This window comes from Ursus americanus, chromosome 22 (genome assembly GCF_024610735.1).
Source record: "Ursus americanus isolate L20-20 chromosome 22, mUrsAme1.1.p, whole genome shotgun sequence".
Taxonomy (NCBI): Eukaryota; Metazoa; Chordata; class Mammalia; order Carnivora; family Ursidae; genus Ursus; species Ursus americanus.
In genome coordinates, this window is record NC_142148.1 from 53,658,462 (window position 1) to 53,672,505 (window position 14,044).

At 48.8% G+C, this 14,044-nt stretch overlaps 1 protein-coding gene across 3 annotated transcripts in view; it reads right to left on the minus strand.

Moving 5' to 3' along the window:
• NINL (ninein like) overlaps positions 1-14,044 on the minus strand; it is a 169,385-nt gene that overhangs the window by 19,195 nt on the left and 136,146 nt on the right. For all 3 annotated transcript variants that reach the window (XM_045810897.2, XM_045810898.2, XM_045810901.2), the window contains exons 17-20: positions 13,624-13,759; positions 12,591-12,742; positions 4,624-4,728; positions 3,639-3,708 (exon numbers count right to left, since the gene is read on the minus strand). In XM_045810897.2, coding sequence (XP_045666853.2) covers positions 3,639-3,708; positions 4,624-4,728; positions 12,591-12,742; positions 13,624-13,759 — 463 coding nt within the window. The remainder of the gene's footprint in view (positions 1-3,638; positions 3,709-4,623; positions 4,729-12,590; positions 12,743-13,623; positions 13,760-14,044) is intronic.

The window sequence follows — 14,044 nt, forward strand, 5'->3', positions numbered from 1 at the left end:
GTGAAGACATCACAATTCAAGACTACAAGTTATATTACAAGGCTTAGTAATCAAAACAGTATGGTACTGGCACAAAAACAGACACATAGGTCAATGGAACACAATAGAAAACCCAGAAATAAACCCACAACTATATGGTCAATTAATCTTCAACAAAGCAGGAAAGAATATCCAATGAGAAAAAGTCTCTTCAACAAATGGTACTGGGAAAACTGGACAGCAACATGCAAAAGAATGAAACTGGACCAATTTCTTTTACCACACACAAAATTATACTCAACATGGAGGAAAGACCTAAATGTGAGACCTGAAACCATAAAAATCTTAGAAGACAGCATAGGCAGTAATGTCTCTGACACTGGCCACAGCAACTTCTTTCTAAATATGTCTCCTGAGGCAAGGGAAACAAAAGCAAAAATAAACTACTGGGACTAGATCAAAATAAAAAGCTTCTGCACAGCGAAGGAAAAAATCAACAAAACTAAAAGGCAGCCTGTGGAATGGGAGAAGATATTTGCAAATCACATAGCTGATAAAAGGTTAGTATCCAAAATATATAAAGAACTTATAAAACTTAATAACCAAAAAAGCTAATCCAATTTAAAAATGGGCAGGTCATGGGGCGCCTGCGTGGCACAGAGTTAAGTTAAGCGTCTGCCTTCGGCTCAGGGCGTGATCCCGGCATTATGGGATCGAGCCCCATGTCAGGCTCTTCCGCTATGAGCCTGCTTCTTCCTCTCCCACTCCCCCTGCTTGTGTTCCCTCTCTCGCTGACTGTCTCTATCTCTGTCAAATAAATAAATAAAATCTTAAAAAAGAAATGGGCAGGTCACATGAATAGACGTTTTTTGACAGAAGACATCCAGATGGCCAACAAACACATGGAAAGATCACTCATTATCAGGGAAATACAAATCAAAACTACGAGATACCACCTCCTGCCTGTCAGAATGGCTAACATCAACAACACAAGAAACAACAGGTGTTGGTGAGGATGTGGAGAAAGGGAAACTCATGCACTGTTGGTGGGAATGCAAACTGTGGGGCCACTGTTGAAAACAGTATGGCGGTTTCTCAAAAAATTAAAAACAGGGACGCCTGGGTGGCTCAGTCAGTTAAGCGTCTGCCTTTGACTCAGGTTATGATCTCAGTGTCCTGGGATCAAGTCGCCCATCAAGCTCCCTGCTCAGCGAGGAGCCTGCTTCTCCCTCTCCCTCTGCCACTCCCACTGCTTGTATTTTCTCTATCTCTCTGTCCAATAAATAAAATCTTTTTTAAAAAGTTAAAATTAGAACTACTGTACAATCCAGCAGTCATACTCCTAGGTATTTTCCCACAGCATACAAAAATACAAATTCAAAGGCGTACATACACCCCGATGTTTATAGCAGCATTACCTACAATAGCTACATTATGGAAATAGCTCAGTGTACATCACCTGTTGAATGGATAAAGAAGACGTCACACACACACACACACACACACACACACACACACTGGAGTATTACTTGGTCATAAGAAAGAATGAAATCTTGCCATTTGCAATGACATGGATGGAGCCACAGTGCATAATGCTAAGTGAAATAAAGACACATACCATATAATTTCACTCATATGTGGAATTTCAGAAACAAACAAATGAGCGTAGGTAAAAAAAGATAGAGGCAAACCTAGCAGCTGACTGTCAGCTACAGAGAACAAACTGATGGCCACCGGAGGGAGGCGGGTGGAAGGATGGATAAACGGGTGATGGGAATTCAGAAGTGCACTTGTCATATGAGCACCGGGTGACGAACGGAAGTGTAAAATTACTATATGTGCCCCTGAAACTACTATTACGCTGGATGTTAAGTAAGTGAAATTTAAATAAAAACTGTAAAAAACTGTTACCACTGGGGGAAACTGGTCAAAGTGTTTTAAGGATTTCTCTCTATGTCTTACAACTACATGAGTTGGCAGTTATCAACAACAGTATCAATTAAAAAAAGAATTAAAAAACCCAAGAAGGACACATCCTCACTTGTGTGCTTCCTCCTCAATAATTCATCCAAAGGGCGCCTGGGGGGCTCAGTCAGTTAAGCGTCTGCCTTCGGCTCAGGTCATGATCCCAGGGTCCTAGTTTTGAGTCCCGCATGGGGCTCCCTGCTCAGTGGGGAGTCTGCTTCTCCCTCTCCCCTCTCCCCTGCTCGTGTGCACTCACTCTCTCTCTCTCTCTCTCTCTCTCTCTCTCTCCTTCGGTCTTTCTTTCTCTCAATCTCTCTCACTCTCACATCAATCAATCAATCAATCAATCTCCACCCAAAAGCCAGTAAATGAGATGAGTATGAAAGGCATCTGTACGGGGCAAAGAGAGGACCAGTGTGGGGTTAGTGCTGAAACAGAGTGGGAAGGATGTTTATGCGGGGGGTAAGCAGAGGTTAATCAACAGTAAGCAGATCTTCTGAAGACAGAAACCAGGCTTCTCACTGCTGGAGACAGGAGTTACAAATATGGAAAGAGAGAAACTAGGATCATGCGTATGATGTTAGGTGGGAACTGCATAGACGGGGTTTGGATTCATGATTTTCAGTGGATAGACAGATATAAATAAATATTCATGAAATCATATGCATGTGAGTGTGCATGTATGTAAGAACACACATAGTCCTTAGCTCTATCCATAAATTGTGCCTGGAAGTAGCGACGCCCCAAAAGCAGGGGGCAGGCCCGGTGCCCAGGTCTTGGTCTCCAAACACCATTCTACAGTAAAGGTGACCGGGGGCTCCTTGCGGGAAATAGCTGAGTGCAGGCTGAGGAAGGTGAAGTATTAGACGAACCTGGAATATCTGGGGGTACCGGAAAGTAAGGAAGTGGTCAGAAAACGATTAGGATCTGTCTGGAGGACCCAGAAACCACTGTGAAGGGACACTCAAATCTGGGACAATTTGAACACGAAAACAAATACTGATGCTAATGTATTAAACCCATTGAGTTAAACAGGAGCCTAGGGTAGTAATACGAGGGCAGGATGGACAAGTAAGTGAGCAGAAGCAAAGCCCTGCCTCACACGAGAATACCAAGACATTAGTTACCGGCTACCATCACAGCAAGAGACAAAGGATGCTAAAATAAGGGGATGGGAGTTTGATGGGGAACAGGGTATTTACATACTATCAAAGTATCTACCCATACCATACTCACCAATTACAAAGGGAAAAGTGACCTTACCGCGGAGAAGCCTAGCCAACACCACCCAGCCAGGAATCAAAGCTGACATCACTAGGAATGGGACAAATCATGCAAAAGAGGCATCATCTAAAGGGGACATCATACAACCCAAACTGAGGGCCTTTCGACAAAATAACTGCTTGTAAGCTTCAGAAGTGCCCTGGTCCTAGAAACCAAGCACCGACCATAGGAGCCACACAATGCTGAAGGTGAGGGGCCAGCTGGCAAACTCAGTTGGGTGGGGGCTCAGACGACACTTCTGAACCATGTTAACAGCCCGACTTTGAGCCAGGGAAGGCACGGATGGGCTGGCAACTCCTTCTCAGATACTTCAGAAAAAAGTGCTGTCCTTCATTTTTGTAAGTTTGAAATTATTCCAAAATAATGAAAAAAGGAGAGTGGGGTTATGTCAGCAGGTATCAAGACCTGACCTGTTTGTTGAGTTCCTCCACTTCAGAGCAGGTCTTTTCCTTGTCTCTCTTTAAAACCTCGATTTCCTTCCTGTTTAAGAAGCAAAATTTACAGTATCACTGACCAGTTTCTTTTTTCCCTGTCATTGCCCCCAAAATAGTGGTGGCTTGTCTGCAGCCACAGAACAGACTCTCACACCTGCTCCTGGGACCCCAGAGCCACCACTCTGTCACTGTTCCACACCACTGCCACTGCCCACCCCAACCCCTGGAAGCAGAGGAACGCTGCCGGTACGGTAGGAACACGGTAAGAGCCTCCACGGTACTTCCCAGTCACACACGGTAACCTCTCGTTAGCAAAACCCGTGACCATTCACAGCCAGCGGCATAAACAGGACTAAAACAGCCTTGTATCTGCTGGGGTGTCTCCCGTAAAATGGAAAATTTCCTGGCAGCAAATGAGGGAAACAATGGTTTCTTTCTCTTTTTTTTAAGATGCTGTTTATTTGAGATAAAGAAAGAGTAAGAACACTAGCCAGGGGAGGGGCAGAGGGAGAAGCAGACTCTGCCGAGCCGGGAGCTGGATGCGGGCTCGATCCTGGGATCCCAAGACCGTGACTCGAGATGAAGGCAGACGCTTAACCGACTGAGCCAGCCAGGCATCCAGGGAAACAATGGTTTCTAGAGGGGAAAAGACTTTTAGATTTCAGAATTCCTAAAATATAATAGCAATCACTTGTTGATCACCTGCTGTGGATGCCAGATTTTAATAATCTTTAACTTCACAGTTGAAAAAAAGAGGAGAAACTGTCCTTGGATAAGACTACGGCAGTGAAAGCAGAAAGCCACTCCCCTTCCACACATAGGCAGACACTGAACTGGCTGAGCCACCCAGGCACCGAACACTCCCTACTTTCCACAGCAACACCTTCAAAGCTCATTGGACAAAGAGCAAAGCGTGTTGTAGACTGGAGTCCAGGCAGAACCACGGAGCCAGGGCCCTTACCTCTGGGCATCATTTGTCCTTTCTGCAGCTTCAAGCTCTTGCTGAATCCTTCCCAGCTCATTCTTCAGCAATACGTTTTCTTCAGAAAGCCTATCCAACTCAACTCTGCATGAAAAATTGAAAACAGGGGCGCCTGGGTGGCTCAGTCGTTGAGCATCTGCCTTCGGCTCAGGGCGTGATCCCGGCGTTCTGGGATCGAGCCCCACATCAGGCTCCTCTGCTGGGAGCCTGCTTCTTCCTCTCCCACTCCCCCTGCTTGTCTCTCTCTCGCTGGCTGTCTCTGTGTCAAATAAATAAATAAAATCTTAAAAAAAAAAAAAAGAAAGAAAAGAAAAATTGAAAACAGTGGTAAGAGTGGGGACTCCAGGAGCTGGCTGCCACAGGTAGTTCACATGAGTACGGTCTTGCAGGTGGAAGTCACGGTGGGCCCGGCATCATCCCCGGATGGTACAGAGCACACTGTTCCTTTTCCTTTATGCACTGCTCACATGCTCTGGTTTGCCTCTCCCAAGCAACAAGCTACAGGAAATAAAGCTTTCTTAGCTTCTAAAACAGTCACAGAACCAACAACTCATAATGTATTCAGCACCCTGGTTCTGTTTCCTTCATGTTTACAGCTGACCTGTTACCACGTATTACAACCACTAACTAAAATGAGTGTGCCCATGGCTGGCATCAGTGCACACTGCTGGCTGTGGGTCCTCAGGTTCCTGCAAAGGATATTCATCCCCCACCAGAGAACTCTAGCATGGAGCTAAGGAAAACAAGGAATCAGAAGACCAAAACACGTTTTCCTCTTTAGTGAGAGCTACCCGCATTGTACACTCTGAGGTCAGCACTAGGGAGGAGAAAACTGGGGAGATGCCCACCTCGCTGTAACGAGAGAGACCTGACGCAAAGTGGATCCCTCAAGGGGAAAAAGCAAGTAGGAGTAGCTCCTACTTGAACCAAGTCTGTCTGGAGCCACCTTTGCTTTCTGATAACTCAGAGATCTCGACTTGGGTAACATCACTGACATATGACAGATAAGCAGTTTAGCAGAGTGCGCTCGAGCAAGGGGAGGGACAGAGGGCGAGGGAGGAGCAATCCCCACTGAGCAGGGAGCCCAACACGGGGCTTGACCCCAGGACCCTGGGATCATGACCCGAGTTGAAGGCAGACACTTAACTGACTGAGCCACCCAGGCGCCCTTCCCCCCAGAAATTTATTCTTAGTAGATGCTGGTCTGACATTTGTTCCCCCATAGGTCCCCATCTGGCACTAGCTTCTAATTTTTTCAATCTAAAAATACTCAAAGCCACATGGTCTTGTTATGTTTACTTAATGTAATATGATTATAATACCAAGCATAAATGTTCCTTTCATATGCATAGATATAACTTCATTTTATCTCATGAGGAACTAAAGAGAAAAAATAAAGAAAGGTAAGTCACTGGAATTTTTAAGGCAGCAAACGGTTTCGTGCAGAGGAGTGAACAAACGAGGTTTGTGTTTGGAAACAGCCACTCTGGCTCCAGGATGGAAAACAAATTCATTCAGTGCAGCTATGTGTGTTTGGGGGGGGGGGGTTCCCACTTCCAGCTTCCTGCACCTCAGATAAGCTGACGGTTGTCCCACCCGGTCCCCCCTCACCACACCAAGCAACTAGATCATACATGGGTGACTGTCCTCATAGAAGGTAATGGAAACCTCCAAGGGCCCCTAATAAAACAAAAATCTAGAAGCTGAAACCCCAACTGTGAGCATTAGGTAACCACACAAAGATAGGGTTGCCCTGAGGCCAATGCCTATGTCAGCACTGCCATCAGCAGTGTGGAAAAACCACACCGTGGACGCCTACATTAAGCCAGCGCCCTACAAGGAAGTTGAAGTGGTCCCAGATTAGCAGGCTCCCACTGCTCAGCAATATCCGCCCCGTCTTCAGAAAGCATGCTGTGGAGAGCCCCAGAGATTAACCTCATGTAGACATGAGCTCACAGTCAACGATCACCACAACATACATGGAAAAAAGCCACCTCGGAGCGGCAGCAGGAGCAAAACAGCAGACTGGATCCCACAGGAACCTCAGAGAGTGGAATTATCAGACACAGACTAAGGACAGAATTGTAAAATGTTTACATAATAAAAAATGGAAATAAAAAAATAAACAAGCAACAAGAAACTACCAAAAATGATCAGACCAAACAGGACAAAACAGGACTTCTGGAAATGGGGGAAAAAAAAAAAGGCCATGTCAAAATAAAACCTCACTGAATGAGTTAAATGGCAGATTTAGAGCTGAAGGAGGAATTACTGACCTGGAACGGAGATAAGAGAACAAGTACCCAGAATGCGACAAGAGAGAAACGAAGATAACAGATATGGAAGGGAAGAAATGGAGGAGAAGTGAAAAGATCTAACATCATACATCTAATTACAAAGTGAGAGAAAAGCAATGTTTTAAAAATAATGGCTGAGAATTTTTCATAAGACACAAATTCAACGGGTACCATGTTTTTCTACGCAGGATGCGTAGAAAGAAAACCACACCTGTGCCCTAGGACCTGGCAATTCCATTCTTAGGTGCACCCCAACGTAAACGCTCCGAAAGACACGGATAAGAACTTTCTTAGCAGTCCTCTTTGTGACGACCAAAACTAGACACTATTCAAATGCCTGTCCACAAGCAAATAAACTGGGGTATATTCACACAACAGAACAATCCACAGCAGTGAACTGTACGAATGACCTACAGCTGCAGATCCTGCATTATCCAGGGGGGCCCAATGTAAGCACTAGGTCCTGAACGTGGAACAGGGAGGGAGGAGAGTGCGTGTCACACTGATGTGATGGCAGCTGATGTGATGTGATGACCTGAGCGGTCACCACTGGCTTTGAAGATGGAAGCGGGGTGGACAAGGAATGCAAGCAGCCCACAGAGGCTGGAAGACATGAGAACAGCGAGTCTCTTCCACAGCCACCGAAAAGGAAGGCAATCCCACCAACATCTTAATTTTAGTCCATTCGTAACCATTTCAGATTTCTAAGCTCCAAAACTGTAAAATCATAAACTGTGTTGTTTAAAAAGCCACTAACTTAGTAATAGTGGTGATTAGTACAGCAGCAACAGGAAACTAATACACAGAGCAACAACCAGACAGAGCGGACTACCCAATGTCAATGCTGGAATCTTTTTTTTTTTTTTAAAGATTTACTTGAGAGAGAGAGAGTGCGCACTCGTGGGTGGGGGGAGGGGCCAAGGGAGAGAGAGAATCCTGAAGCAGACTCCCCACTGAGCATGGAGCCAGACTCGGTGTTCTACCCAGCACCCCGAGATCATGATCTGAGCCAAAACTGAGTTGGACACTTAGCTGACTGAGCCACCCAGGCGCCCCAACAGGGGAATCTTAGAAAACACTGAATTATGTTCAAAAGACAGAGAACAGCCCTTTAATCTAGGTTTGTATTCCTAGGAACACTATCTTTCAAAATGAAGGAAATTTTGACACACTTTCAAACAAATAAAAACTGAGGGAATTTATTCCAAAGAGAGTTTCACTAAAAGAACTTCTAAAAACTACACATCAGAAAGCCAGAAATGGTCCTATAAAGAAGGCATGAGAGACAAGAAGGAGGATCAAGGAGAAAAATCAGACATTCAAATTGAGGGTCATTCTGCAAAACACCTGGTGTTGATTCTTCAGAAACGTCCATGTCCAAATTCCTAGAAACACACAATCTACCGAAACTGATTCATGAAGAAATAAAAAATCTGACTGGACCTGTGACCAGTAAGGAGATTGAATGAGTTAATCAAACAGCTCCTAACAAAGAAAAGCCCAGGAGCGGATGGCTTCCCTGGGGAATTCTACCAAACATTTTATTGTTATTTATTTATTTATGTTTTTAAGATTTTATTTATTTATTTGACATAGAGACAGCCAGCGAGAGAGGGAACACAAGCACGGGGAGTGGGGGAGGAAGAAGCAGGCTCCCAGCGAACGAGGGAGCCCGATGCGGGGCTCGATCCCAGGACCCTGGAATCGCGCCCTGAGCCAAAGGCAGATGCTTAATGACTGAGCCACCCAGGCGCCCCTTTATTTTTATTTTTTTTTAAAGATTTATTTATTTTACACAGAAAGAGAGAGAGAGAGAGTGAGCGTATGCACACTTGTGAGCATGGGGAGGGGGCAGAAGCAGAGGGAGAGGGGCGCCTGGGTGGCACAGCGGTTAAGCGTCTGCCTTCGGCTCAGGATGTGATCCTGGCGTTATGGGATCGAGCCCCGCCTCAGGCTCCTCCACTGGGAGCCTGCTTCTTCCTCTCCCACTCCCCCTGCTTGTGTTCCCTCTCTCGCTGGCTGTCTCTCTCTCTGTCGAATAAATAAATAAAATCTTAAAAAAAAAAAAAAGGAGAGGGAGAGAGAGTCTTAAGCAGACTCCCCACTGAACGCAGACCCAACTCTGGGCTTGATCCCATGACCCTGAGATCATGACCTGAGCTGAAACAAAGAGTCGGACGCTCAACTGACTGAGCCACCCAGGCACCCCCTACCAAACATTTAAAGAAGGAAATGCTAATCCTTCTCAAACTCTTACAGGAAAACTATAGACCAATATCCTTCACCAATATTGATGCTAAAATCCTAACAAAACACTAGCATTAATTATTGTTTAATAGATACAGAGTTTCTACCTGGAATGGTGAGAAAGTTTTGGAAGTAGAAAGTGGTGACAGTTACACGTTGTGCATGTTTAATGCCACTAAATTATGTGGTTAAAATGGTCAATTTTACATTACGTATACTTTGCCATGATTAAAAAAGTCAATATCCACTGACAGAAAACTAATTTAAAAAGACTGATATACTCTTAAAGCATATTAAAGAGATACGATAACTACATGCATACCACAACCCTTGATTAGATCTGGGGTCGGTGAACAATCTATAAAGAACATACTGAAGGGGGAATGAAGCACGAGAGACAATGGACTCTGGGAAACAAACTGAGGGCTTCAGAGGGGAGGGGGGTGGGGGAATGGGATAGACCGGTGATGGGTAGTAAGGAGGGCACGTATTGCATGGTGCACTGGGTGTTATACACAACTAATGAATCATCGAGCCTTACATCGGAAACCGGGGATGTGCTGTATGGTGAGTAACATAATATAATAAAAAAACATTTAAAAAAAGAACATACTGAAACAACTGGCAAAATCTGGAAGTGGAGTGCAAATTAAAAATAGCAGTGCATTCAAATTAAACTTCCCATGTGTGGTAACAATACTATGGATATGCAGGAGAACATCCTTGTTCTTACAAAATAGCATGTTGAAACACTTAGCAGTAAAGTGTCATAATGTCTGAAATTATCTCCAATGATTCGGAAAGAATTTAAAAAGGATGTATGTGCAATTGTGTATAGAGCAAAACAGCAATAGGAGAGGTGACCGTGCATGAATTCGGCCAGCTTGGGAGTGAGGCATGCCGGTGGGCTCACGGGGCACCTGCATGTTGCTGAGAGCAGCGGACTCCTTCAGACTGCAGGTCTCATGTGACTTGGCCTCTCAAGGGCTCTGGAGACAAGTGCTCCTCTCTCCTTGCAGGATTCTTCCCCTAAAGACACAGCTCCTTGGTTTCCCCTTCCTCTGGGGGGGTCCTTCCTCGACTACCTACCTCACTCCACAGGAGACACCACAGGCTCCCCAAGTGTAACTGAATCCTGCCCTCCCCACTTCTTGGAGTTCTCCGATTGCTCTGTGACCCACTTCCAACCTCCCTGTGAAAATCCTATCCTCCTGTAAGCCATCGGCTTGGCCTCCACACTCCTCCACACTCTTGTCAGTCGACTTCCTGCACCTCTGAGGCTATCATTCTGGTCCCCAGCAACCGTCACTTCTTGCCTGGACAGCTGCAGTAGCCACCATCCCCCTACCCTCCACCCACCTCCTTCTACGCACCCACTCTACAACCCCTGCAATCCGCTCTTCTCGGTTTTTTCCCTGGCTGAACGAGAGCATGTTTCCACAGTTCCCCGGCTCAGGACCCCAGCAGCCTGCCCCCCAAAAGGCCTCCCCATGCCCACAAGAGCCGGCTCCCATCCACGGTCCCCTCTGCACAGCCATCTCCTTGTTCTGCAAAGACCTCCAACCTGCAAAGCCTGCTCCTGCCTCAGGTCCTCCTCCACCTTCCCAGACCTGAACACCTCCCCTCCCAGGAAACTACCAGCTTGAATTTGGGCTGGTCATTTCTATATATTCCCTCAGGCTTTCACCATCCGTGCACGTGTCTCTGGAAAATGTACACAGTCTCAGCAGCACGGCCTCATATTTGAAACACAGCAGCACGTTTCTTCCTGACACCGGGACACGCAGGAAGCACGGCGCCAACTCCACAGGCTGAAAGCCACGAACCCGTTTGCACCCTGCATGCGATCCCACACACTGTCAGGGCGTGAAGACCCTCCTGAGACTACAATCGTGGCTTTACTTGGGGGGTCAACAGGCAGAGAGTGAGACCCCAGATGCTGGCGGCTCTGTGCCTAAGGCCCCTCCTTGTACATGCCCGAGCCACCGACTCGCACAGAACAGAACCCACGTATGTGTCCGCGGGGCCCAATACCCCAAACACCAGCCCGTGTGTGTCAGGGACTTGCTACGGAGCACCCCGGAGAGCAAGTGCGTGTTCAACATTCACGTCATGCTCCGTGCCCTCTGGGGGCACGGCACCCTCTGCGCTTCGCGGGCGACGAGACTTAGAAGTCAGGCCACCACAAACCAGGTGCCCTGTGGTTTAGAGACACCCACATAAGAGGCGGGGACGTCAAGTAATGGCACTTCTGGGAGGTGAGGAGGCCTGGTGCCTAGGAGGCTTCTAGCTATGCTAATGTTTTTTCTTAAGCTGGGTGGTACCTTGACATTTCTTCGTTTTGGTTTCACGTGGATCCCACATAATGTTTTTTCTCAATGAAGCTAACTGCCCGTGGTCACCCAGACAGCAGGAGCTGATGCCTGAGCCGGACTGTAGGTCTCACCACACACCTGTGATCACACTCCAGGTCAGAGCTGTGTCTGTGGGGAGCTGGCATCACCTACTTGACAAGTGACACAATACCTCACAGAGTCCCCACCTCCACCGGAAGTGGGCCCCACACAGGTGTGCTGGGCAGGGGCTCACGGGACCAATGACACTGCACGCAAAGCACAAGCCATATCACACGCCTGCGCCTGGCGTGCCAGTACCCACTACATCTCCCAGGGCAGCCTTCCATTCCTGAGGAGCCAGAAAACAGCTAAGGCCATGTGCTACAGCATCTGGAAAAGCCGGGTTTCTAGAATTCTGGGTTTCTGAGAAAGACACTGTGCCAGTCTAAGTCCCCCAGGGGACCCTGGGAAGGAGGAGGGCCTGGATGCACTCTCTGAACTTGGCCCACAGACCAACATCCCCAGGTCACCTCCCTCGCTTGAGGCTTCCCCTGAAGGCATCAACTGCAGCAGCATCTTGAACCCCCCTGGGCACTCATGCCCCACCCCCAGCCTCCCAGGAGGTCCCTGGGCTGGACCGCCTCCTCTGTTGCTCTGCTCAGAAAGCTCAGGAACTTGCAGTTCAAGGACAGTGCCTGGCATACATGCTGGCGGAGCAAAGTAGTGGGTTCTGCTCAAAGTCAGAAGAAGGGGGCTCAGGCGACCCAGAACTGAAGCAGGGCTCCAAGCAGTCTGTCTTTGTCCTTATGAGACCAGCAAGAACTTCCTAAGGAAAAGAGCAGGGGCCAAGGCCAGCTGGGTTGCCCAGAATGGTCAGCCCTGCCCTCACACACTCATTGGGCATGTGGTAACCTGTGGGATGACCAGGGTCGGGCCTATGACCCCTGCACAGGCACGAGGGTTACGTAATCCCCATCAGCAGCTGTGAGCAGGCCCATGCAGTGGAGCCGGAGGTGACAGGTTAGAGGGGGTAGCCCGACATTCTAAGAATGGGTAGAAACCAAACCTGTTATTTTCTCTTGAATCTGCTTCTTTCTCAAGAGCCTGAACGATATCTTCCAGCTGCAGAAGTTTGGTTTTCATGTCGTTCTTCTCTCTCTCCAGGGCCGTGTCGGCCTCTTCTTCCCACAGGGCCTCGAGCTGCTCCTGCCCGGCCACCTGGGGGCCAGTGAAGTGGGGTTGGGACAGCAAGGTGCCCTCCTTGGCCTTGTCCCTGCTGTGCTACAGCCCCTGCTCCAGGGTGCTCTTCCCATGCTGGCCCCGCTCCTCCACGGCCTGCCCTTGGCTCCCTGTGGGGGCCAGCCCCCCACTCAGGTGCCCGGCTCGCTCAAGAACAGCCAGGTACCTCTCAGTCTCTCCTCTGCCCAGTGTCGGGGGCTGAGCTGGTGAGACATCTCCTTCTGCTCCCCAGAGCAGCTCCTGGGCTTCAGTCTGGCTCAGACCAGCTGAGCCACCGGCAGGAGGCACTGGCTCCTCCAGAACCACTCTCCTGTCCATCCTATGTGGGTGCACCTGGGCCCACCTCTCGGGGGGAGCAGAAGCCACCTCTTCGGCAGCAAGCACACGCTGACCTTCCTCTCTGAGGCCGAGGCTCTCCAAGGGCCCTCTGCAGGCCAGGACAGGAGCTGGGGTTGGGCTCTGCCTGGCATCCACATGGCACAGGTGCTGGCCTGGCACATCCCTGCACCTGGCTTGCCCACAGCCACACCCATCACCATGTTCCAGCCAGACCAGTCGCTGTTCCCTCCTGCCTGCACACAGGGGCATGGGGCCCCCTGAACCCCCCTGCTCACGATGTGCCACTGCTGGCCCATCCCTCAAACAGGCCCACAGCATATCTGTTTCCCCTACAAGCCTTCCCACTTGCTTCCTACAGGCAAGCTCCAGCCTCTCCTGCTCCAGGGCAGGGGACTTCCAAAACTCTGCCTGTTCCTTGCCTACCAGCTCCTGCAGCTTCAGCTGCTGACTTCCCCAGTGCAGGGGCATCCCCTTCCCCCTGCCCTCCCTCCGCCCTTCTCCTGGTCATGCTGCTCTGTCACCTCGTGGGCTTGCAGCGGGGGCCTCTGCAGCACCTCTTCCTTCTGTTGAGGCTGCAGTGCTAAGTGCTTACAGTGGGCAGCCTGCTGGGCTTCCATCCTTGAGCGCTCGTAGTCCAGCACAACTTCGGCCTCTTTCCTACAGAAACAGAGCACATCACAGGCACTGTGGACACAGCTCCAGGCCCAGTCCGACCCCGGGGTTGGAAAGGCCTCCTCACGGGCTCCTCTTGTCCTGACCACGGACCTCCTCTGCCTGGCCTGCTCTGTCCTCTCACCCCCCATGCACGCCAGCGCTCCATCTGTGCCCAGGACCCTCCACAGTGCGTCTGTCGGAGGATCTGCCCTCAGTGGGGTTGGGTTCTGTATACAGAAGCTGACACGAAACCATTCACACATATGACTGTTAAGTATAAGTTGATTA